This window comes from Tupaia chinensis, unplaced genomic scaffold (genome assembly GCF_000334495.1).
Source record: "Tupaia chinensis unplaced genomic scaffold, TupChi_1.0 Scaffold000078_1, whole genome shotgun sequence".
NCBI classification, from domain to species: Eukaryota; Metazoa; Chordata; class Mammalia; order Scandentia; family Tupaiidae; genus Tupaia; species Tupaia belangeri.
Window position 1 is genome coordinate 2361807 of NW_006159539.1, and position 26703 is coordinate 2388509.

The window sequence follows — 26703 nt, forward strand, 5'->3', positions numbered from 1 at the left end:
GCCGCGGGCGGGCCCGCGCTGCCGCGCTCGGTCCTGGTAAGTCCCGACGCCAGCGGCTTCCTCCTCCGCGCCTCGTGCTGTCGGCGCCCACGCGCCAGCCGCGTGCGCTGCCTGCTCCGGGCCGTCCCCGCTGTAAAGGGTGGCCGTGGGGGCCTCCGTGAGGCCGCTACGCCTCCTGCGACCGCGGGCGCGCTGTTAGGAGCCAGCTGGTCTGGCCCACGTGCCTCGGCCTAGCCCTGCGCTTACGCCCGGTAGCACGCCGGCTTCCGGGCGCAGGCCTACGTCCTCCCGGTGTCCTCCCTCGGTGCTTTACTGCCTGGCCTCCGCCAGTCAGCGGGAGCTGTGAGGCTGCGCCAGGCAGACTGCCCAGCTGCAGCCAGGCCTGAACCCCCAAAGCACTCCTGAGGGTGAGGGTCTCCTGGCACCTCAGCAGTACCTGGGAATGGGGCGGACTGGCCATTTGGGGTTGGTGCGATGATGTTGAAAAGCGGTGTCGGCCTAGAGGGCCTGGATTCTAGAGTCTGTCAGAGGGGAAGACTTGGCCGGCCAGTGACTACCTACCTACGCGTGTCACCAATCTGTGTGGCCCTGGGTGAGTCCATTCCTGTTTCTGTATCTGTACAACCAAGCGGGGGCTCAGTGAGCCCTGGGTGAAGTAGACCTCCATTTTCAACTCCTCTGTATTGGATGGAAACTTGCTTTCTCCTTAAGCCTAAACAGCGATTAACATGCCTACTGTCTTTGCTAAATAACCCGAAACTCACTACCCTAGGATGTTCCTCAGTGACTGTAATCCGTCCCAGATCCCTTGCCCTGAGCCATGAAGACCTGTTAAGATAGGGATGAAACATACCCCTAATGATTAACCTGCTTGTTTTGCTTCTGTGATTTGCTTTTACATTGTAAAGCCCTACCCTTTCAAACCCAATTGCCACATCAACCTGGAAGAGTATGATTTTTGCCTTTATAAGCACCCTTCACCTTGCATTCCCAGCTGCTGTTTTGAGAGACATTGTCCTCCCCCACCCCCATGCAGCTGGCTTAATCAATAAAGCGCCAATAAATTTGGCTGTCTCTGGATGTCTTACTTCTCTCAGACTATAATATGGGGACTCTGCAGATCCTGTACTTTCACCATCCAGGTCCAGTCTGTAAACAGGGTGAGCTCCTCACTGCCCTTTAAAGGACTTAGTTCTGGCTTTTATTTAAAAAAAAAAAAAAAAGTTTGAAAAAGATTTTTGGTATAGGGCGTGTGTGCTTGCCAGAGACAGAAAGATAGAAAGCGAGAAACCACTCCCCAGTGGGGAGATGGCTATGCCATAATCCCATCTTTCTCTTTTCGGAATCTTGGGCACGCACGTGCACACCCCCCCTCCCCCCCTTCTGTGTGAGTTATAAGCCACCTGATTTGGAACTTGAACCGTAGTCAACCATATGGGAGTCCAGCAACATAACCATTACACCATCTGCTGGCCCCGTCCTGGTTGTTTTCTTTTTACACTTTAAAAAAAAATTATTTAATTTTATTCATTTTAGCTTGACCAAAGAGGGACAGAGAGAGAGAGAGAAAGCCACCAGGGGCCCGGAACTCGAACCACAGTCAGCCATATGGGAGTCCAGCACCCTTAACCACCACACCATATGCTGGTCCCCTGGTTCTTGTTTTCACAAGGGAGATGCGAAGGAGCAGTCAGGCCTCTGTTGGAAACCCAAAGAGGAGGAAGCCCAGAGAGGGCTCAAAGACAGCCCTTGATGGCTCACCATTCACCTGTGCTGTCATCTTCAAGGCCTACCTGCTTGAGTCCTCTCCAGAATGGGGAGGCTTGGCTGACCCCAAGCAACACCAGCTCAACAGTGCCCTCTACAGGCAGTGCTCCATGTCTCATGAGACCATGTGCAGCACCCAGACCTGGAGCCATGCACTACAGAAAGGAGGGCTGAGACAGCAGCAGTGGCCAAGATGGCCACAGAGGGCAGAACGGGGGCCAGAAGAGAAATCATGGAAGCAGATCTTAAATCCTGTTGCAACCATTCTGATTTGGAGGTACTGAAGCCTCACTGAAGTAGTGAGTTCCCTATTCTTGGAGGTATTCTGGAGGACTGGCTGGTCACTTACAAAGGGAGATGGAGACAGAACTGATGCATCAGATGAGGACTAGATGACTTCAGCAGTCCATTTAGCCTGGAGCCACTGTAACTGGTAAGAGGGAAAGGTGTGTTCGTACAATGTGGCAGTCAGCATCCTTTCCCACCCTGCTTTCCAACGGCACACCCAATGGCCCATCTACAGTGGCTGAATCCTGTGCTTTGCAAGGTGGCCCTGGATTCTCATGCTGTAAAGGACGCTTATTCGACACATCACATAAGGTTAGCAAGCAAGAGGTCAGCATTCATATTTGTATCTTTTCAAAGATCTGCTCATCAATTAAATGTCTGAGGGGTCGGCAAGTAGAGTGGGGGTTTGGGGCACTTGACTCCCACATGGCTGACTGTGGTTTGAGTCCTGGCTTGCTTTCTCACTTTCCTGCTCTCTGATCAAATTAAAATAATGATAAATAAAAATAAATTTTTTATAAATTAAATGGCTGGTGCTTCTAATGGAGGAAGACTTGATGCTTGAATATAGAGGGGGAAAAAACATTCTGTCAGGCCTGGAGTCTAAGTGAGCCCACACTGGGCCTTGAGTCAGCCCAAATGTCTACAGATCCAAAGCTTTAAATTAATCTGGATGGCTGCACTTAGCAGTCCACCAAATGGCAGGCCACAATCTGACCAGGACTGAACCAGGAAAGCACACCTCTCAATGAGGTCCACCTATCACTGTGGCAGTATGAAGGGGATGGGGCAGATCCACATTCCCCCATGCCTGGTCTGAGCTGGTCCGTGTATGGCCTTGAGTCAACCAATATGTCTGCAGACTTGTTATCCCAGAGCCAGCTGGCCTTACTTTGAGTTTTTCTTTCTGTGTGCCCCTGAATCCCAAGAGGATGGAAATGGTTTGAGTCCTGGCTTGCTTTCTCACTTTCCTGCTCTCTGATCAAATTAAAATAATGATAAATAAAAATAAATTTTTTATAAATTAAATGGCTGGTGCTTCTAATGGAGGAAGACTTGATGCTTGAATATAGAGGGGGAAAAAACATTCTGCCAGGCCTGGAGTCTAAGTGAGCCCACACTGGGCCTTGAGTCAGCCCAAATGTCTACAGATCCAAAGCTTTAAATTAATCTGGATGGCTGCACTTAGCAGTCCACCAAATGGCAGGCCACAATCTGACCAGGACTGAACCAGGAAAGCACACCTCTCAATGAGGTCCACCTATCACTGTGGCAGTATGAAGGGGATGGGGCAGATCCACATTCCCCCATGCCTGGTCTGAGCTGGTCCGTGTATGGCCTTGAGTCAACCAATATGTCTGCAGACTTGTTATCCCAGAGCCAGCTGGCCTTACTTTGAGTTTTTCTTTCTGTGTGCCCCTGAATCCCAAGAGGATGGAAAAATGAAGGGAAGGGACTGTGACCACACTAGGCGGAAGGTGCTCACCTCCCCACTCCCTGAATGTACATGCCCTCTGGCAAAATTAAAGCTAAAGTCAATACATTTGTCACAAAAAGGGAAAGGGTGAAAAAAAAAATGCAGAGCAGGAACCAGCAGATGGTATAATGGGTACGTCGCTGGACTCCCACGTAGTTGACCATGGTTCAAGTCCTGGACCCGGCGGCTTAAACTCATGCTGGGTGCGTGTGCATGTGCCCAAGATCCTAAGAGGAGAAGGGATTGCGACATGGCCATCTCCCCTGGGGGGAGTGATTTCTTGCTTTCTGTATCTCTGTTTTTCTGGCGAGCAAGTGCCCTATAGCAAACCCCTCCCACCCAAAAAATGCAGAGACCAAGCGAGCAGAAAGATAAGGAGACTGAAAGACAGCTATGGCTAAAAGTATTTCCCTTCAAATGCCCAAAGCAAATTCTATGGCCTCTTTGGTGCTTAACCTCTTGTGGTCACTCTCCTCTCCTCTACTGCTGCAGCTCTTGCCACCTCAATTTATCTTCATTTTACTTACTAGCATCAACTCTACCCCAGCCCTTTGCACCTCCATTAAAGGGGGGAAATGCTGCTGTATAGAAGTATTTTGTTGCATATTGCAGTTTTTAGCTCAAGGCGCTCAGGTAAACACCTGAAAAATAATTACCAACAGAAAGCAATCACAGGGAACCAGCAGTCAGCGTAATGGCTATGTCGCTGGACTCCCACGTAGTTGACCGCAGTTCACGTCCCGGACCCGGTGGCTTAAAACTCACGCCGGGCGTGTGTGTGTGTGCATGCATGCCCGAGATCCCGAGAGGAGAATGGAGGAGAAGGGATTACGGCGTGACCATCCCCCCGGGGGGTGATTTCTCGCTTTCTGTCTCTCTGTCTGGCAAGCGCACGCGCCCTATAGCAAAAACCTCTCCAAAAAAAAAAAGAGAGAAAGCAATCACACAAATGAAAATGGGCTCCATGTTCAAAATGATTAAGTCTATGTACTCTTAAGAATTTCTGACTTTTCAACTGGGACCAAGGGGAACAAGCTGCCAGAGCTGCTGTGGGTTAAAGCCAGGTACCAAAGATGACCCTTTCATCTCCATAAGGACAAAATCAGAAAGTTAAACATATATCTGAAAAGTTGCTATTTAAATACAAGAAGAAATATAAAAGGGATTTTGTAACACATTCACACAATTACACTAATCTTTGAAATTTAAAGAAAAAATTTATTGAAGATCTGAAAAACAATTCCTAAAAGATCGACTTCAGAAAACTGTAGCTACACAATGCATTGCGTCTACCATGTTAAAACGTGCATTAGACACAAATACAAAACCATGAAACAAGCCACCATTCTTCAACAATTTGAGCGAAGATAATGCCTAAGGAACAACATGGATGACTTGCAAAGGATGGGCTCTTTACTTTAAGCACCATTAAAAAAAAAAGTCCATCATTGAATACACTGGCAGCAACTTTGAAATGAAAAGAAAGAAAAGGAAAAAGGAGCCGAACCCCTTTTATTTTCTCTGTTTAAAATCAAACAGAAACAAACATCAATTCTGTTGTACACTAACATCTTCAAAGTACATAGTTTGTACAAGAGAAGGACTAAGAACAAAAATGTGTTTACAGAGATCCAAACACAGATGAGCGAGTGAGCCCCTCACACAGCTTTCCGATGGTACTCCGGGGGAGCCACTTCATAATCGCTGGCACTAAACAAAGTTGCAGAATTCTTTGCCAGGTACCTAAAAACAAAATGTCACTCATTAAAATTTCACAAAACATCTTACCTTGATGCAAACCTCTTATTACATTTATTATTACATAGGTAAGCCACATAAATCACCTCCCTTAAGTACACTTAAAAATAACCACTACCTCCCAGTAAAACCATGTCATTACAACTGGGTTGAACGGGGGGGGGGAGGGGGGGGAAGACGACACACACAACACAATGCATCATAAAGGGCGAATCTGGAGTTGCACTGTTATTACCAAACAAAGAAGACAAGAGAGCTTGGACTCTCTTTAAGCAACAGTTATTATCCCCCCTTTTTTTGGAGAGGTTTTTGCTATTGGGCACACGTGTTTGCCATAAAGACAGAGAAAGCGAGAAATCACCCCTCCAGGGGGGATGGCCACAACACAATCCCTTGTCCTCCATTCTCTCAGATCTTCAGCACGCGTGTACACACGCGCGCCTAGCTGAGTTTAAGCCACTGGGTCCAGGACTCAAACCACAGTCAACTACAGGGAAGTCCAGCGACACAGCCATTACGCCCACTGCTGGTCCCAAGCAACAGTTATTATCCTTTGACAGTATTATCTCAAAATAATATCCATATACACAAGTAATCGTCAAGTTTAGATTTTAAATTAACACTTTTTTTTTTAACAATATATATATTTTAAAGAATTATCATGGCACCCGCTGGCCCCGACACTTTTTAAGAGGTTTTTGACTTAGGGTGCCTGCACTTGCCAGAGAGAGAAACAGACAGTGAGAGGAAAAATGAGAAAGCACCCCGCCCCCAGGGGGATAGCCATGCTACAATCCCTTTTTCTGGGATCTTGGGCATGCACGCACATATGCTTGGCGTGATTTTCAAGCCACTGGGTCTGGACTCAAATTGCAGTTGGCCATGTAAGTCCAGTGATGTAACCACTAGGCCATCTGTGAGCCCCAAAATCAACACTAATAAAAGTTGGGCCAGCAGGTGGTATGGAGGTTAAGGAGCTAGGATCCCCACATGGCTGACTGTAGTTTGAGCCCTGGACCTGGCAGTTTGAAAATCATGCCAGGTAAATATATCTGTGAGCCCAAAATCCTGAGAGGAGAACAGGGAGAGAATTGCACCATGGCCAAATCCCTGGGGGAGGGGTAGAGTGTAGAGTTGATTTCTCACTTTTCTCTGTCTCTGGCAAAAACATATGCCTATGGCAAACCTAAAATAAAAATAAATATATTAATCAAAGGGACCCAAAATGCCAAGGAGGACTTTCATTTCAAACAAAGTTAGGTCTGCAGAACTTATCATTAGTAGAACAAAGGCTATAAATCTGTTCATATTCTCAAGACCCTTGCTGTAATTCTGAAAATTTTATTATAAAACATAGTCACTCAAGACAATTCAATACAGAAATTGTCAAAACAAAATTGAAAAATTCTACCTTTCCTCTCAGTACTATGCCAAGAAATAATCTATTAAGATCCATGTATTGGAATACTAGATTTTTCCCCCTGAAGAATGAAATGTTTCTCCACAAATGAGGGGACTTACCTTACACACCTGTTCAATTTGTGTTTCTTTTTTCCTTCAGTTAACGGATACAACGTGCAAATTTTCCCTTATCAGTATATTTAGAAGAACTTCATCCTTTTAGTAACTGCTAGGTTATTAAAAATTTTCACTATTATAAAAATTCCCTCCAAAAAGTTATTGAAAGTAAGATGGCCCATTTCTCCAGTCTTTTAAGTCTTAGCCAATCTTTTTATTTTTTAAAAATGTTTTGAGATTTTTGCTTCATAGTGCATGCATTCACGAGAGAGACATAGAGACAGACAAAAAGTGAGAAATCACCCCCAGATAGGATAGCCCTACTGCAAGCCCTTCTCTTCTATTCTCCTCTCGGGATTTTGGGCATGCACATGAGCCGAGTGTGAGTTTTAAATTGCCAATTCTGGGACTTGAACCATAGTTGACTACATGAGAGTGTAGCAACATAATCATTACACCATCTGCTGGTTCCACCAATCTTTTTCTTAAAAAAAAAAAAAAATTTAATTTTACTTATTACTATCTTTTTAAAATTTGATCAGAGAGAGATGGGAAAAGTGAGAAAGCAAGCTGCCAGGTCCCAGACTCAAACGCAGTCAGCCACATGGGAGTCTGGTGCCTCAACTACCACTCTATGTTGGCTCCACGTCTTAGCCAATCTTTTTCTTTTTTAATTAAAAAAATGTTTGTTATTATTACTATTATTATTATTATTATTCTATTTGGCATTACTTTTTTAATTTAATCAGAGAGAGAAAGGGAAAGTGAGAAATCAAGCCACCAGGTCTGGGACTCAACTGTGGTCTGTCTGCTGGGCCCCTTAGCCAATCTTAACAAGATATTTTAGCGGTAGCATAATTTATATTTTCTAATCACAAGGTTGCACACTTTTTTCTTGAAGTCTGCCATATTTTTTTCCCAGCGCCTTAACCACTATGTCATCTGCTTGCCCTGGGTTGCACATATTTTAAATTGTCCTTTGTACTGCCATTTTTGTAAATTTCCTACGTCCTATTTTTCATTGGTTTGTTCACCAGAGCACTTTACCATATATCTAACACTATGAAACAATGAGACTAGTAACCTACATTTTTTCATTATACTTATCATAATTTTAGATTCTTTCTTTCTTTGAGAGGTTTTTGCTATAGGGCGTGTGTGCTCGTCAGAAAGACAAAGAGACAGAGTGCAAGAAATCACTGCCCCTGGGAGGGATGGCCATGCCACAATCCCTTCTCCTCTCGGGATCTTGGGCACCCACAAATTCGTGCTTGCATGAGTTTAAGCCACTGGGTACGGGAATCGAACCTCAGTCGACTACATGGGAGTCCAGTGACATAGCCATTATGCTAACTGCTGGTCCCAGATTCTCATTTCTGACCTGTCTACAAGTAAGGTGCATGACCCTAACGGTGGCTCTTTATGTTCTCCCAAATTAACTGCTAGGTGTCTCATCACCAATGCATTAAGGTCTCCAGCGTTTTCTCCAACTGCACCAATATAATAACCATTATCATTTGTGAGATTCCCATACTTGCATTTATTTATATTGTTTTATGGAGTATCTATTGACATCTATACAAAACTGTATGTTTTTATATCTATACAGTTAATCTCTTCTATCATGCAGTAATTTGCAATATGTTATATAATTCACATTTATAATCCCAAACTTACTGAGACTTACTTTAGGAAATCGTGAAGATAATTCAGTAATAAAGCAAGGCTCTTCTCATCAAGAGGTGTATAGGCCAACATTGCACCAATCCGTACTATTGGAACAAAAGAATTTGAAAGAAGTTACATCCAAGGCAGCACTTACAACCCTCTTATCTTAATTATGTCAGCAAATGCCACATTACTCATTCCTTTAAAATATACAACTTAAAAAACTCTTAACTTTTATAGATTTTGCTATTCCACATTTACACAAAACTTCAAGATGGAATGAAGCCATGTTTTAGAAAGTTAGTTTACTTCTTGCTCATTAAGGGAAGACCAATACATTCAATTATAAAAGCCTAGGGCAAAAGAAGTAAAACCACGTTTTCTACGTGACACATTACCAAATAATCTCAGTAGATGAGGTGCTCCATACACCTGGGACATGGGTGCATCAGGGTGATCTGCAAGGATCTCAGCATACTGTGGTCTCTCAAACTTGTAGAGCAGCTGAGTGCCCAACATGACGTTGAAGTATTCTTTTATACCTGCCACAACTTCATTCACAGCATACTCCCTGATAAAGGAACACACACTTACTTTCAAAACTGGTTACTGAAAATTGAAATAGGACAAACACTGAGGTAAAGAATCTAAGATTAATCTAATGGCAAGCAACCACTACTGAGACTTTTAAAAAGGGAGCTAAAGGGGCTGGCAGGTGGTATAGTGACTGGGGTCACTGGACTTTCACACGGTCGACCATGGTTCGAGTACGGGCCTGGTGGCTTACTTTTTCATACCCATACCCCCTCCCCGTCACTCTGTCAAATTAAGAAATAATAATACATAAATTTAAAAATTCTTGTTTTTGTTTTGTTTTGGCTATAGGGCATGTGCCAGAAAGACAAAGAGACAGAAAACGAGAAATTACTCCTCCCCAGGGGGGATGGCCATGCCACAATCCCTTCTCCTCTCAGGATCTTGGGCACGCACACACACATGCTCAGCATTGAGTTTAAGCCACTGGGTCCAGGACTCAAACCGTGACTGACTACTACATGGGAGTTCAGCAACATAGCCATTGCACCAACTGCTGGTCCTGATAAGATGGATTTTATACTTTGAAATTGTTAAATGTTAAGGTATGTAAGTACTTCCATGCTAGTAAATAGCTACCTGGCCCTTTCAAATTGCCAGACAACCCATGTTAAACCTGTGAATTCTATTTGGCTAGTTTCTATATATGTATATATACAAATATATACACATTTTTAGGTTTTTGCCTTAAGGCACATAAGCTCACTCAATAGAGTGAGAGAGAAAATGAGAGATCACCCACCGGGGTGGATAGCCATGTCATAATCCCTTTTTCTCCATTCTCTTCTTGGAGTTTTGGGCATGCTTATACATGTGCTCAGCATGGAGTTGCAAGCTGTGGAGTCCAGGAACTCTATCTGTAGTCAGCCACGTGAGAATCCAAAACCTTAACCACCACACTACCTTATTTGCAAATATTTTTCTTAAAAAGGTCTTAGGGTATGTTTGGAAGGTATATACACTTACTTATTATCGGTGTTTCCTCGAGATTTCTTATAATTTGCATAATCCTCCAGAATGGAATCCACATTCTTCTTAGCAGGAAGATAAAAGAGCTATGAAAACAACAACACTCTTGAATACATGTATTCTCTTAAAAAAAAAAAATCATACTAGAAAAGCTTTCAGACTTCATGATTTCCTAAAGTCTCAATTTATTCAGTATGAAACGTGGATAATGTGGGAGACACTAAAAGTTTAATTATATTTAATTTCAATTTAAATAGCTGCTGTCAAAGTGCTACCACGCTGGACAACACAGCTCTATAAAGACTGGCAATCCCCACCACAGTTGAAGTTCTGAGTCTTCCTGAAAACTCTCTCGGTAAGAATCCTGATAAACTGACAGGCTGTGCAAAGGGGATTACGGTGTGATGAGAGTCTGTCAAGGGAGCCTATCTCTCTTGGGCACAGGTGCAAGATTTTCATAAGGAAAAAAAGACAGTCTGCTTTACGCACACATACTTCTCACTATATAGAGAAATACATCACACGAATATGCCTTCCTGACACTACCATTCACCGTATGATTAAGGTCAGACATGATCTGGAGCATTAACACAATCTCCCTCTCCATCCTTTTATCAACACTATGAGGTAATGTTCCACTAAATGTGGAAACTAAAAACACAGAAAGGCTGAGAAACTTGTCCAAGATAGTTAATTGGTAGGGCAATGGCTCAAATCCTGGCAGCTTAGCATCATCCTCCAAAGGATTCCAATTATGTCCATTTAGTGTACATGATTGACAGGTCTTTTAATTCTCATCCCTACTCTTGCCCCACCATCACCATTTTTACCTGTACCAGTTGTTTGTTTGTTTAAAGAAATGCTTTACTGGTCTCAACGGAACTCCACCTCAACTGATTTTTTTTTTTGGAGAGGATTTTGCTAAAGGGCGCGTGTGCTCACCAGACAGAGACAGAGAGACAGAAAGCAAGAAATCACCCCCTAGGGGGGATGGCCATGCCACAATCCCTTCTCAGTTCTCCTCTTGGGATCTTGGGCATGCATGCACACGGGTCCTGCTGAGTTTTAAGCCACTGGGTCCATGACGCGAACCGCAGCCGACTACATGGGAGTCCAGTGACACAGCCATTACGCTAACTGCTGGTCCCTCAACTGGGTTTTCACACCACAGTTGAACCCCCTGGCCTTACTCAGCCAGGATCACAAAGATGTATGTCACAGGTATACTGGGAGAACTCAAGTTGTGAGCCTTGTACCTTCCCAATGGCTTTAGCAGTACTTTATCGCTGCACTTTGATGACAATTCCTGTGAACTAGTAATTAAGACCTATCTTAGACTCGGGTTCTTTTTTTTTTTTTAATAATATTTTATTTTATTTATTCATTCACTTATTTTTTAGTTTGACCAGAGAGACACAGAGGGTGACAGTGAGAAAGAGAGGAAGTGAGAAAGTAAGCCACCAGATTCAGGACTTGAACCCTGGTCGGCCATGTGGGAGTGTCCAGCGCCTTAACCACCACACCACCTGCTGGTCCTCCATAGATTCAGGTTCTTTGGGGAGCTATGAACACCTTGCAAGGGGGCATTGCATGCTTTTTGCATTCCATTAACAAGGACATACACCAGGAACTTCATCCCCCCTGGGGGGTGACTTCTCGCTTTCTGTCTCTCTCTTTCTGGTAAGTGCATTTGTCCTATAGCAAAAACCTCCCCCCGCCCCAAAAGTTTCAGGGCCAGCAAGTGGCATGGCAGTTGAGATGCTGGACTCTCACATGGGTGAATGCAGTTCAAATCCAAGATCTGGTGGCTTGCTTTCTCAATTTTCCTCTCTTTCTCTCTCTCTGGTCGATTTCTAATAAATAAACAATTAAGATAATAAAAATTTAAAAAGGTTTCAGTGCTATGCTGGTGGAACACACTAAGATGATATGTTCCACAGGCTGGAAACCACAATCTAAAGGTTGGGCATGGTGGTGTGTGCCTACAGTACCAGCAACTTGGGAGGCTGAAGTAGAAGGGCTGCAAGTTCAAGCCTGGCATGGGCAACACAGCAAGATCCCTTCTAAAAGCCAGATGTGCATACCAGTATTCCCAGATAGGAGGCTTAGGCAAAGGGATCATGATATAGAGAGACTTCTTTATTTGGGGGGGTGCGTTTCTTTGGTGCACAATAAAAAAAAATTCATACATAGTTGTTTTTTTTTTTTCTTTAAACATTTATTTATTTATCTATTTACTTGTGATTTTTAAGCTGCCAGTTCTGGGACTCAAACTGCTGCTGGTCATGTGGGATGAATCCAGCACCTTGACCACCAAGCCACAGCATTTTCCCATCAACTTTCTAAAGACCTCTTGGGCTTGGATAGTCCATCCTCAATTATCTAAAACAATAAACACATACTTCTTTGCTTTTACAAACTTTTAAGAATGAGTTCCTACCTCAGTAACCTCCAAAAAAATGAGCTACCTCCACTTTTAAAAATCAACCTAACTCATGAAATTTATGTACTTTTATTCCTCTCCACTTCTTTTTCCTTTCCATTAAGTTTTTTGTTAATAGGATACAAAAGAGAGAGGGAGAGAGAGAAAGTGAGACATCATCCCCGTAAGAGTAGATGGCCACACTGCAACCCCCTTCCTTCATTCTCCTCTCTGGCACACACGTACATACGTGCACCTGGGGTCTGCGACTGGAACCATGTAGTTGGGTACGAGGGATCCAGCACTTCAACCACCATGCCACCTGCTAGCCTGGCTCCAAGTTACTCTCTTATGCTGTTCAGTCTCTGAATTAAAATATTTATCAGGCATACCTTAAAAATTTGAGTCTAGAGACCAGCAGATGGTGTAATGGCTAAATCACTGGACTCCCACATAGGGGACCGCAGTTCCAGCCCTGGACTTGGCGGCTTACACTCACACTGGGCACATGCGCACACATACCCAAAATCCCAAGAGGAAGACCGGAGGAAAGGAGCTACAGTTTGGCCATTCCTCCTGGGGGATGATTTCTCGCTTTCTGTCTCTGTCTCTGGTGAGTGCACATGCCCTATAGCAAAAATCTCAAATAAAAAAATCAAGTTTATATACATTTTGTAAAAACTTTTTTTTTTGGTAGCAAGAACACATCGCATAGGTTACAACCTACTTAGCTTTTATATTACCTGTTTTTGTCGGGTAATTAAGTCCCAGTCATCAACAAGCCATGGTTTTAGTTCTTCAGGAATCTTTACTTTAACTTCAACTCTGTTCATAAATGTTTCCTCCTAAACACAAAAAGAAAGGACATTAAAAACCTATCCTTTCTTGCTGAATAGCAACTCTAAAAAAGGCCTTCCCCCTTTTGTAACTGAATTTTAGCGGCACTTGGTATAAACCAATGATTTAGCAGTCAAACATGCAGCTTAATTGTCATTTTAAAGATCATACAGACAACAGAGTTAGCCTCCGGGAGGGAAAATCTGACCTTGAACCACAGTCTTTAGTGAAGGTAAAAATAATTTTTTTTGGAGGGGGGGGAGAGGTTTTTGCTATAGGGCGCGTGCGCTCGCCAGACAGAGAGAGACAGAGAGACAGAAAGCGAGAAACCACTCCCCAGGGGGGATGGTCACGCCGCAATCCCTTCTCCTCCATTCTCCTCTCGGGATCTTGGGCACGCACGCACACGCGCCTGGCGGCCCGGCGTGAGTTTTAAGCCACTGGGTCCGGGATGTGAACCGCGGTCAACTACGTGGGAGTCCAGCGACGTAGCCATTACGCTAACTGCTGGTTCCCAGGTAAAAATAATTTAATGGGTTGACAGAGGCACAGCAGTAAATAACACAACACTCTAGGAGGCTATGCTACAAGAAAAGGTACCAAGTTCTCGTCCAGAGACCTCCCTGAACATGCCTGGAGAGCATGTGCCTGTGCCTTGAAGCTGGCTGACCTGGGGGCTGGATAGCGGTAGGAGGACACTGCTGGAAGTGCCTGTCTCCCTCTCGTGCTCGTGGAAGGAACAGACCTAAAAATTATCTTATCTTTAATAAACTTCTTTCAGAAATGGAACAGCCTTACCTGCCTGACACATACTTAATACTCATATTTATCACTGATATCCAAAATCCCAAATGTGACATATTTTCCCCCTTTACCAGAACAGAGACAGAGACAAGCACTTCCTTTAAAAAAAATTAATTAAAAAAATTAAAAAAACCCAACATGGTATTAAAAAACTTAAAAAAAACCCCTACATTTTCAACAGTAGGATCTACCCGGGCCCTTTTCTTCCGAGGAGGCTGAGGTGTCTCACTGGTACTGCCGCCATCTCCATTCCCAGGTGCTGTTAAATTTGTGTAAAAGAAAACGGGAGTTTTTAGCTAATTAAACAAACTTTAAAAATAGTCGCCTGACCCATTATTTCTCCAGTACATAGCTGTTATTTAAACCTAAATTAAAAAATCATATTCCTACTAAAAACGTAGCTTCTATGAATGGCTCTACCAAACAATACAGACATGTAATATTACCATCTTCCATTTATTCAAGAATGTTATCATCTCAGGGGGAGTGATCAGGACTAAAGTAGATAAAAACAACTGACTGCACAGGAGTCTCCACAGTGAACCCACCCTCAGCTTGGTCGACTGCCACTACGTACCCACCTCACCTAGCTAAGGAGTTTGCTGCAAGCCTCATATTTGAGGCCATCAATTCTCACTCTCCCCCATCTCTCTCTGCTTAAACCAAGTAACAGTAATAGTAATAAATAAAAATTTCAAAAAGGAGTGAATTCAAAATGCAAATGTTATAAAGGTAAAGTTTAGTAAATTTAGTATTCTTACTTTTCTGTTTGTTCTTTTTTGTTTTCCTAAAAGGGGAGAAAAAGGAGAAAAAAATTACTAATTCCAATAAAACTGTTTGCTAACCAATGCACTTTTATCACAGTTAAGTTCGCAATACTACCTTGGATAAGATCAGGTAGCAAATAAGTTCCCTCCTACTCAGACACAAGAATTTTTACCACTGATTAAATTTACATCTCCCTTTCTCTGTAATAGAAAAATTAACCGAAAACAGTGGAAGATCTCACCCAGACTTATATTAGTAGTAGTCTGTTAAAAGTACATAGTTTACGGGTTAGCAGGTGGTATGGTGGTTAAGGATGCTGGACTCCTACATGGCTGACCATGATTTGAGTCTCAGACCTGATGGCTTGCTTTCTGACCCCCCCCCTTCAGTCCCTTTCTGATCAAATTAAAATGAATAAGTAAATTTAAAAAGAAATCTTAAAAAAAAAAAAAAAAAAAAGTTAGTTTAGGGACAAACAGTATAATGGTTACATCATTGGACCCCCACATACTCGACTGCAGTTCGAGTCCTGATTCAGTGACTTAAAAATCACACTGCCATGTGTGTGCATACCCAAGATCCCAAGAGAACGTGGCATGTCCAGACCCCCGGGGGAGCGATTTCTTGTTTTGTCTCTGGTAATTGCATGCACCCTATTGCAGACCCCCCCTTAACAGTATATAGTTTATAAGGCCACCACTTGTTCCACCAAAAATGTTTTCAATGGCTAAAATATTTTTTCCAATTAGTGTTCATTCATAAAATATTAATTTTGACTCTAGAACTGTACATTTTTAAAAGTTCATTCTATTTATTTAATTTTCTCAGAGGGCACATATGCTAAAGACAGGGCAAGCGAGGGAAAGTAAGAGAGCACTGCCCATGGGGAATGGTCACATAGCAGTCCCTTCTCAGTGTCTCCCTCCTTTTGGGGAGATTTTGGGCACCCAAGAACATGCACCTGCAAGCTTCTCTAGCCAGCAGGTCCAGACTTGAACTGTGTGATTGGTCCTATGGGCTCCAGCCATATGAAAAAATAATAAACCACCAAGCCACCAGCAGGCCCTAAGTTCCTTTATTTCTTTCATGAGGAAGGCAGAGGTAGAGGCAAAAGGGAGAGGAGTACACATTCACTCTCAACACACTGTGGTCCCACCCCCAGGCTCTCCTAGCTATGACCCTAGGCATGCAGCATCAACGACTCCAGTGTGGCTGGGCATCGTTCGAGTTCTGGATCTGGTGGCTTGCTTTCTCTCTCTGTCTCTCTCTGCTAGACCACATGCTTTGTAACAAATTAAAAGTAAATAAATAAAATTATTGAAATGTATTCATTCATTCATTATCTATACATACATACATAAACACCAGAGGGACAGAATGAAAAAGTGAATAGGGGAGAGAGACAAAGTGAGAAAGCAAGCCACCACGTCCAAGACTCGAACCACAGTCAGTCATGTGGGAATCCAGCGCCCTTAACCACCATGCCACATGTTGGACCCTATGTCTTTTTTTTTTAAAGAGATTTTTGCTGTTGGGTGCGTGCACTCGCGGAAGAGACAGAAAGTGAGAAATCACCGCCGGGGGGGGATGGCCATATCACAATCCGTTCTCCTCCACTCTCCTCTTTGGATCTTGGGCAAGCATGCAAATGCAATGGTGTGTTTCAAGCCACCGGGTCTGGGACTCCAACTGTGGTCAACTACTTGGGAGTCCAACAACATAATTATTATGCCATCTGTTAGTCCCAATAAATAATTCTAAAAAATAAAAAAGACCTAGACTTAACAAAGAAAAAGTAAATCTTATTCTAACTAGAACTATTTTTGTTTATAGAAAGCAACAGAACAATCACTAGACACTAGAAACAGGGTAAAACCAGACATTAAAAGCAAAACCAAATCCGTGACCTGGTGGTCGACACAGTGGAATCCCACATGGTCAACCTTGTAGTTCAAGTCCTGGGCCAGGCAGCTTGAGACTTCCTGAAAGCATGTGCATGTGTTCCTAAAGTCCCGACAGAGTGGAAAAACCAAGGATGGACTATGGTATGACCATGTCCCCATGGAGGTTATTTTCGCCCTCTTTTCTGTCTCCCTCTGGTGAATGCAAATACCCTTTGGCAAAATTAAAACACACACACACGCCACCCACCAACCCACCCCCCCACACACACACACAGAGAAACAACCCCAAATCCAGACCACCCTTGTAATGCAGTGATTAAGCACTGAGCAGTGGGAGCCTGATCTCACACGACCAATCATGGTCCAAATTGTGGTACCAGTGAATGGGGAAAGAAGAAAAAAATTGGGGCATGATAGCTGGTTCTCTCTCTCAAAGTCTCTTGACAAAATAAATAAAAACATAAAAGCCTCAAATAAAAAATAAAACAATTTTTGAAAAATCACCAGGTTTGGGTGAGCCCCACACCCTAGTGTGCAGTGGCTTGGCACTAGGCAGAGGAAGGCAGATGCCGCATGTCTGACCAGCGTTCAATTACCAGCCACAATACTGGCCTGATGGGTGGGTTCTGGGGGCATGCACACATGCCCAGAATTCTACAGGACGGAGAATGGGAAGAAAAGGATTCTGGTGTGACTAAGCCCCTTTGGTGGATTCTCTCTCATTCTTCCTCTTGTATGTACACACATATCCTCCTGGCATAAAATCACCAAGTTTAATTGTTCAATATATTTTAAAGCACATATCCCATCCTCCCAGGAAATAACCGTACTTAAAATTACCCAGCGCTCCCTGATAAGGCTTTTATTTCTGAGTAGTCTATCACATGATAACAACTACCAAGTCTGAACTTCACTTCTAAAACGGTGTACAAGATCAACGGAAAGACAGTGTCTTACACTTCAACATTTTTCTGCTGCAGACCAGATGTCTTCTTTCCTGGTGCAGCTCCTCTCATCTTGCCCTCTGCATATTGCTCCCTTTAAAAACAAATTCAGTACGGTCATTATAAAAGGAGTACTTAGGTGGAAAAGTAAGGTGTATCAGCTTGACTTTATCAGGAATTTATATACTAATTAAGGTCCTAAACACATACACATTCTGATATCAAGTTTCCAACGAGCTGGACGAAGAGATGACGTATTTACAAGACTCAAACCAAAAACTGATGAAAGAAGGCCTAAGATCTAGTTTTCCTACACCTGCCAAAATTTAAGAAATGTAGTAAAAAGTAACTAATCCATTCTCAATCAACAATTCCATTTATTCTGGAATCTACTTCAGCTCTGAAATGAAGACAATTATCCCAAAGACCCAGTCTTTCAGAGAGTCCCTTTCTCTCGATGCGCTCTCAGACGTGAAGCATAAGGGGGTGTGCCTCTGCTCCATACGTGCTTCCCTCACCCAGGTATGTCTTTCCACAGAGCCCAAGAAATAGGACAAAATATATTCACTGTTAAAATTTATTACTATTTATACAGCAGTTTCCAGTAACCTTCTGTTGTTTTCTACCCACAAGTATGTTACCTCCCTCTAACTAAATAGTTTGTCTAATCACGTCACATCAAAACTATGTATGTAATTAAGAATGGCCAACATGATTACCATTAATCATTCTATGTCCAAAAACTCCTTCACAAACACTTCTCAATATTCATTTCATAAACACACTTACTGGTTGGCTTTTTGAAGTTCTCGCTGTTTCTGCAGATTGGTGTCCACGTATTTGAGTACTCTGCTCTCTGGAACCCATTCATCCCAACTGGAAGATATAAGTTAGAAACAACTGGAACATATTTTCATCATTATACATTCACTGTCTATCCTATTAGACTTCAGTGATCCAAGAGCCAAGACTTTGGCTTTCTCTGAATTTAATGAAATGGCACTACAAATTCATTCTCAACTAAAATGAAAATCTAATGAAAGTCTGTTTTGTAAAAAAGGAAAATGCATCATTCCAAACCTAAACTGCCAGAGTCCCAAAGTAGATTACTGAAATCATTCTAAGAAATGGTCAAAAAGTATGGAACTTACCATGAGTTTCTAAGTGTTTACTCTTACAAAAGGAAAATGTTATCTTAAAAAAGTTCAACTGCCAGGCTGGCCAGGTGGCATGTTGGCTTGGGAGGCTAGGTCCCACATGGCAGAATCCATGGTTTGAGTCACCACACCAAGCATCTTGAAAAACATGCTGGGCACATGTGTGCCCATATATCCTGTGGAATGACGTTTCCACACCCCACGCCCCCACTCTGTGAACACACACCCTATAACAAATTAAAAAAAAATTTTTTTAATCGCTAAAAGTGAAACACAGGAGCTCCTAGTAAATTCACTTCAAGAATTAAAATAAAGGGAGCAGGTAGTGTGGTGGTTAAGGCACTGGATCCCACATGGCTGACTATAATTTAAGTCCTGAACACTATGCTTGAAAAACAGTACTGGCTGTCGCGACCAGCAGATGGTGTAATGGCTACGTCACTGGACTCCCATGTAGTCTACTGGGGTTCGAGTCCCAGATCTGGTGGCTTAAACTCACGTCAGGCACATGTGTGTGTTTGTGCCCAAGATCCTAAGAGGAGAATGGAGGAGAAGGGATTGTGGTGTGGTCATCCCCCCTAGGGGGGTGATTTCTCTCTCTCTCTCTCTTTGATGCCCACGTGTGCCCTGTAGCGAAAACCTCTCAAAAACAAACAAACAAAAAAAACCCAAACTCTAAACAAAACAAAACAAAAACAGTACTGACTGGGACCAGCAGATAGTGTAATGGTTAAGTCACCGGATGCCCATGAAGTCAACTGTAGTTCCAGTCTTGGATCCAGTGGCTTAAAACTCACACCAGGCATGTGTGCATTTGTGCCCAAAATCCCAAAAGGAGCATGGAGAAGGGACTGCATCGTGGCCACTCTGCCGCCAGGAGTGATTGACAGCCTTTTGTCTCTCTGGCAAATGCAGGTGCACTATAGCAAAAAACTTTTCTTTAAAGAAAAACAAAATGAAAAAGAAAAACACAACGGGTACACGTGTATGCATACCCAAAATCCTGAGAGAATGAAAACAAAACAAAACAGAAAGAACAAACCAAAACGACCTCCTAAAACCATCTGACTAGTTAGCTGTGTGTAGTAACGGTTACATGCCTTAAGTTTCATCACCTATAAAGCAGGACTAATAGGAGTGCTGGTCTCACTAACAAGAATTAAAATATTGTGCATGTAAAAACACTTGAAAATCGCTGACACACAAAGCATTCAAAGTATATGTCAGAAACAAGAGGTCTACAATATTCAAACACCATCTAGACGGACTCATCTAAGCTTGTAAATTAAAGTATTACAATAGATTATCAGCTGGTAATATTCTTCAACTTTAATCACTTACAAATAAATACACTAACTTGCAAGTCTGGTCAGAATTCTGGTTTTCAAAACCTTGAAAGGCAGTACCACTCCTCTTAAAATGTAAAGGCACGAGGGTCTGCCAGTAATTAAGGCAGCTGGATCCGACATGGCCAACTATGGCTTGACCCAGAGGCTTGAAAAACATGCCAGGCTTGTGTGGGTATGTGCCCAAAATTCCAAGAAGAGAGGGGACTGTGGTGTGGTAATTCTCCCAGGGGTGCTTTCTCTGTCTTCTTCCCTGTCTCTCTCTGGCAAGCATACATGCCCTGTAGCAAACTTTAAAAATAAATAAAAAAAAGAAATTAAAAAAAAAAAGGAGTGGGTTACCAGGTGGTATGAGGGTGAAGGTTCTAGACCACATACAGCCTACTGGATGGTTTGAGTCCCTGACACAGCAGCTTGAAAAACTGTTGTGGATACGCACTCAAATTACTGGCTTAATGGAGAAGGGACTGTGGGTGACCATCCTCCATGGGAGTGATTTCTCACTTTCCCTGTCTCTGTCACGAGAGAACGCATGTGCCAAAGGCAAAAATCTAAGGGAAAAAAAAGTCAAGTGTTCTGGCACTTTGAAAAGCTCCTTTACAGCTAGTCCCATGGCTCAGTGACTAAACCCTGTGCGGAGAACCAGATCCCACATGGCCAAGTGCAGTTCAAGTCCTGGCCATGTCAGGCGTTCTGTGTTTGTGGATCCAAACTCCTGACATGATGGAGAAATGGGATGAAAAACGATGGTGGCACAGCCATGCTCCACTAGGGAGGGATTCTCTCTCTCTCGGGCAAGCACATGAGCCCTCTGGAGATTAAAAAAAGGGAAAAACGCAGGATTATTTCTTTTCTTGAGGAATGCTAAACTGTTTAAGCAGGTGAGTCGTTTGTCCTGCTGATGGAGCTCCTTTAGTAACATGATTAGGTGTATTTTTAAGATAATGTCTTGTTTAATGATTTCCAACCTCTGACCTCTTATATAATATAGTCAAAACAGAAAATAATGAGAAGCAATCCTCAATATGATTTCCTAGAGAAAACTTTAAAACATGCATTTACCTAGAGGTCAGGAGGGGGTGGTGTACTGAGGGAGCTCCTTCAGGAACAGGAAAAAGGGCTACAATATCCTCACGTGTCTTCAAAGTTTTTTCAGAGCGCCTGGGCCTCACAGCACTTCTGATACAGACAGCATAGTACAAAGTAATCTCAGTAACTAGGTGAAGAATTTAGCTTATGCTTTAAGATTCATTTACAAATGGAATATTAAAATGTCTGTGTCAACAAATTCCAATAAGGGTTTTGAAAATTTAGAAATAATTATTGTGCTTCTGAAAAAAGTGTACGTTACTGAAGTTTAAGAAAATTCCTATTTGGGGGTTTAGTTCTGTTGTAGTTTTAGTTGTCTGCCATAAGGTGCACGTGCTTGCCAGAGACAGATAAAGACATAGAGGGATAAAGTGAGAATCTCCCCCAGAGGGAATGACCACACCAGAATTCCTTCTCCCTCATTCTCCTCCCAGGATAAGTATGCACAAGTACCTAGCTTGATTTTCAAGCCACCAGGCTCGGGATTTGAACGTGTCGGCCATGTGGGGAACCCAACCACCTTAATGATCACACCATCTGCTAATCTTCTCTGTTGTTTTTGAAAAGCAGAGTATTCTATAAACCATTTTCAAAAACAAGAGTGCTATTTTTAAAAGAAATAATTTATTTAATTCCATTTGTCATCATCATCATCATTATTATTTTTAATTTGACCAGAGGCAGAGAGAGAGAGAGAGAGAGAAAGGGAAAGCAAGAAAGAAAGCTGCCAGGTCCAGGACTCGAACCAGGGTCCGCCATGTGGGAGTCCAGCGCCCTTATCCACCACGCAACATGCTGGCCCTGAATGTGCTATTTTCAAAACATTTATTTATCTGTACCTATTACAATTGCTTCTCACCCGTTTGACTAAGATCAAGTATAGTATATCTATTCCAACTCTTCCTAGACCAAAGGGAGCTAGTAGTTTTTTTTTTTTGAGTATCATAAGATTCTACTTCAGAACTTTAGAAACCCATTCCCCTGATATAAAATGTATATAAATAAGTACCTTGATCTAAGTCACCGCCAGAGCTTCCTTTGAATGCAAAGAGCTGAAAATTCTTGCCGAATCAAAGGAAAAGGACAACGTTCTTTGCTCTGGGGAACATCACTAGTAGGGTAATAACTGAAGGCTAAACACTTAGATATTTTTATGTATAGGTCAAGCATAAAAAGAATTTCAGAATTTTCTTTCTTTCTCAGAGAGACTTATGCTATAGGGCGCGTGTGCTCCGAGACAGAGAGACAGAAAATGAGAAATCACTCCCAAGGGGTGATGGCCACTTCACAATCCTGTCTCCTCCATTCTTCTCTTGGAATTTTAGACACACACACGCACATGCACACGAAGTGCCCGGTTGAGTTTCAAGCCACTGGGTCCTGGATCTGAACCCTGGTCGACCAAGTGGGAGCCCAGCAACATAATCATTACGCCATTTGCTGGTCTCAGAATTTCAGAATGTTCTAAAGATAGCTTGTAATTGGGGTCAGCAGATGGCATAGCAGTTATGTTGCTGGACTCCCACATGACCAATAGCGGTATGAGTTTCAGACCTGGCTGCTTAAAATTCACACTGGGAAGACCAGCAGGCAGCGTGACGGTTAGGGGCACTGAATTCCCAAATGACCAACTGTGGTTCAAGTCCTGGACCTGCTGGCTTACTTTCTCCTCCTCTCTCTCTGGTCAAATAATAACAATAACAAAAAGAATTAAATAAACAATCCTTAAAAAAAAAAAAAAACTCACATGAGGTGTGTGTACATGCATGCGCAAGATCCCAGGAGGAGAACAAAGAAGGGACTATGGCATGGCCATCCCCTCTAGGAGGTCATTGCTCGCTTTCTGCCTCTCTGGCAAGCACGCGTACCCTGTAGCAAAAACTTCTCCAAATAAGATCACTTGTCATTACCAAAGTAACTGACTCATGATCACTGTTTACAAAGCAATTTTTCTTTAAAGAATTATTTTATTGAACTTTATTTATTTATGTATTTATTTATTTTAATTTGACCAGAGAGGGACAGAGAGAGAGAGAGAGAGAGAGAGAGAGAGAGAGTGAGAAAGCAAGCTGCCAGGTCCCAGACTTGAACCTCGATCGACCACGTGGGAGTCCAGCATCCTTAACCACCACACCACCTGCTGGCCTCTTTACAAAGCAATTTTAAAAATAATTATTTTATTTAACTTTATTTATTTACTTATTTTAAGTTGACCAGAGAGAGAAAGAAAAAGTGAGGAAGCAAGCCACCAGGTCCAGGAGTCAGCCATGTGGGAGGTCCAACGCCCTTAACCACCACCCCACCTGCTGGCTCCTACACAGCATTTAAAAACGAAACAAAATGCCAAGAGGAGATTTGAGGAGAGGAGAATCAGTATGGCCATCCCCTTAGGTGACTCCTCGCTTTCTGTCTCTCTGTATCTCTCCAGCAAGTGCAAGAGCCCAATAACAAAAATCTCTCTCAAAACAAACACAAAAAAAACCCCACAGCTCTCTTTCCTCCCTTTTTCTTTTTCCCCTGCTCATAAACAGAAGGACTGGCAGGTGGCATGATGGTTAAGGGTGCTAGACTCCCACATGGTCGACTGAGGTTCGAGGCTTGAACCTGGGGGCTTGCTTTCTCACTTCCTCTTTCTCTCTCTGTCCCTCTCTGGACAAATTAAAATAAGTAAGTAAATGAAATTAAATAAAAATTTTTTTTAAAAAAAGAATAAAATTAAGGCCCACTGAAATCACTTTCAATCAGTATTAAATTGTTCCTAAAGTTCAGAAAATGGGTTGGTAAACTGTCATTACTTTCCAACCAGGCAATCTTTATTATTTTTTTCCCCTTTCTAAGTAAAAAACCACAACTAGTTTTATGTATAACCACTTGAAATAACATACATTGTTAGTGAGCTTGTGTTAAGGCCAAAAAAAAAAAAAAAAGTACCAAAACCAGACAATAAATATGCCAATCGGCCACTCATTCAACCAGGACAGTCGGCTGACTAAATGACTATCAGACTTAAATCAGAAGACAAGAAATATTCCCAACAATCAGATATACACTTAAAATGGCTGAATACCCTAAGTTCTACAGTTTTATCATGCTCTTTGACAGGTACTATACTGAAACCACACAAGAATTACAAAGCACATGTTTGTGCCAGTTGCCGACACAGGCTACATACTACAAATAAAAATCACTTTTAAAGATCTAATACTCACTTTTTATTCCAACCACTGTAATGTATAAAATATTTCACTTGCTTATCCTTTATGGCAACTTTCACACACTGAAATAAAAAAGAAAAAATACACTTAGAAATATTAAAAACAAAACACTACCCTGGATAATTTTGAAGCACCCAATCTTCCTTTTTTTTTTTTTAATAAATACAGAATTATTTAACTTTATTATTATTTTCTAGTTTTGATCAGAGAAAGAAAGAGACAGAGAGAAGTGAGAAGGCAAGCCACCAGGTCCAGGACATGAACCAAGGTCAGCCATGTGGGAGTCCAGCGCCTTTAACCACCATGCCAGCTGCTGGCTCAAGGCATCCAATCTTTCAAAGTTACTCTACATAAATTATTTCTGGTGAATGGATAGAACAAACTATGACCAGTTAAGCTTTTATAGTATTTAAAGTTATGAAACTGTAAATCAGCACAAATGTCCAAACTTAGAATCATAAAGTGTCACTGTAAGTCTTAAATCCATGCACTTGATAAGCTATTCCTGACATCTAATGAAGGTGGATGTTTGTGCTTTCTCGAAGTCTTAACTAGTTAGGAGCTACTATTTTATAAACAAATTAAGAAAAGTATTTTAAAACTGTTTTAGGGGCCATCGCAGTGTCACAGCAGTAACTTACTGCATAAGCAAAACTAGGTCCATAGAAAAATCATGGGTTCAGTTCTCCACACAACCCCACTGGATTATACAAGGCAGTAAGCGGATTTATATCAGAAAATCAGCTTACATAACTAGCAAAGAGAAGAATTAAAGACATTTAACATTATTCTTAAAAGCCGGGAAAATAAAAAAGAGAGATAATAACTATGACAATAATTATGTGATTTGGGGTTTAAAAGGCAAACCAGAAGTACTGTAATAGTTTATTTTTAATAACTATTTTAAGAAATATTCACAGTTTCGCTGCCAGATAGGAAAAACCAAACAGGTTTAGCATTTTGCCAAAAGCTGACACCAAAATAACATTAAGTAACATTCAGATATAAAAATCACCAAGGCTTGTAACACTTAGCTATACAAATTTTCTACCTTTAAGACATAGGGTCAGGGTCATCAAGTGGCATGGTGGTTAAGGGCGCCGAACTCCCACATGGCTGACCGTGGTTTGAGTCCTGGACCTGGCAGCTTGTCTTTACACCCCCCCCCTCTCACTCTGTCCCTCTCTGGTCAAATTTAAATAAATAAATAAATAAATAAATAAATAAATAAAGTCAATAAAATAATTCTTAAAAAAGACATAGGGCCAGTCTCATGGACTACGGTTGAAGGAGCTGGATCCCATTCAGCCAACCACATGGTTTGGATCCTGGACACAGGTGCTTGCACATGCCAGGTGCACATATGTGCATGCCCCAAATCCGGTCAGGATGAAGAGAGAGAGAAAGGCCTGCAGTGGGCATGGCACACACTGGGGGGTGCTTTCTCCCTCTCTTTGGTGAGTATACATGCCCTCTAGCAAATTAAAAAAATTAGATGTGTACATAAACTTAAAAGTTCCTGACCTTTTCCATAAATCCAAATTTAGCCACTTTAGAACTTAAACAGACACCTAATATGTAATGCATTCAAAACACAAGTTAAAAGTAGTATAAACAATGAATCCCGATTGACACTTTACAATTAATATTAAGACTCTTTCCATAGACACTAAGCTATATTCACCAATAAGCTATATTATTCTTTTTTTTGAAACTAAAATTGTTAAAGTATAGTCAAATCTTAAATATTTTTGTCAAAATATTGCCATAAAAACTTTAACTTTAGGATGCATCATCATATCTTTCTCTCTCTCTCTCCTTTTTTTTTTTTAAGAGAAATTTTTTGCTACAGGACATGTGCTCTTGCTGGAGAGACAGAGACAAAAAGCGAGAAATAATCCCCCCCCGGGGGGGGGGGGGGCCATGCCACAATCCCTTCTCTTCCTTTCTTCTCCTGGGATCCTGGGTATGCACATGCACCCGGTGTGGGTTTGAAGCTGCCAGGTCCAGGACTTGAACCATGGTTGACCACACTAAAGTCCAGCAATGTAACCATTAAACCATCTGCTGGTCCCTCATGTTTATCTTTAATCAGTTTTTACAACCTGAGCACACACTGACTGAGACAAAGAGAGAGCGTTTGAATCCACCCCTAGGATTCAAACTTTGTCAGACAAA

At 42.2% G+C, this 26703-nt stretch overlaps 1 protein-coding gene across 2 annotated transcripts in view; it reads right to left on the reverse strand.

The window, feature by feature from the left end:
* Nucleotides 1-4972: 4972 nt before the first annotated feature.
* The window catches only part of MORF4L1 (mortality factor 4 like 1), a 28225-nt gene continuing 6494 nt past the window's right edge, over nt 4973-26703 (reverse strand). Inside the window, exons 3-13 of one of the 2 annotated variants that reach the window (XM_014585030.2) lie at nt 24520-24587; nt 21284-21400; nt 18508-18594; nt 17732-17812; nt 14864-14889; nt 14273-14361; nt 13205-13306; nt 10037-10125; nt 8875-9047; nt 8496-8580; nt 4973-5275 (exon numbers count right to left, since the gene is read on the reverse strand). In XM_014585030.2, coding sequence (XP_014440516.1) covers nt 5191-5275; nt 8496-8580; nt 8875-9047; nt 10037-10125; nt 13205-13306; nt 14273-14361; nt 14864-14889; nt 17732-17812; nt 18508-18594; nt 21284-21400; nt 24520-24587 — 1002 coding nt within the window. In that variant the 3' untranslated portion in view covers nt 4973-5190. The remainder of the gene's footprint in view (nt 5276-8495; nt 8581-8874; nt 9048-10036; nt 10126-13204; nt 13307-14272; nt 14362-14863; nt 14890-17731; nt 17813-18507; nt 18595-21283; nt 21401-24519; nt 24588-26703) is intronic. The other variant, XM_006142620.3, reaches the window with a different exon arrangement.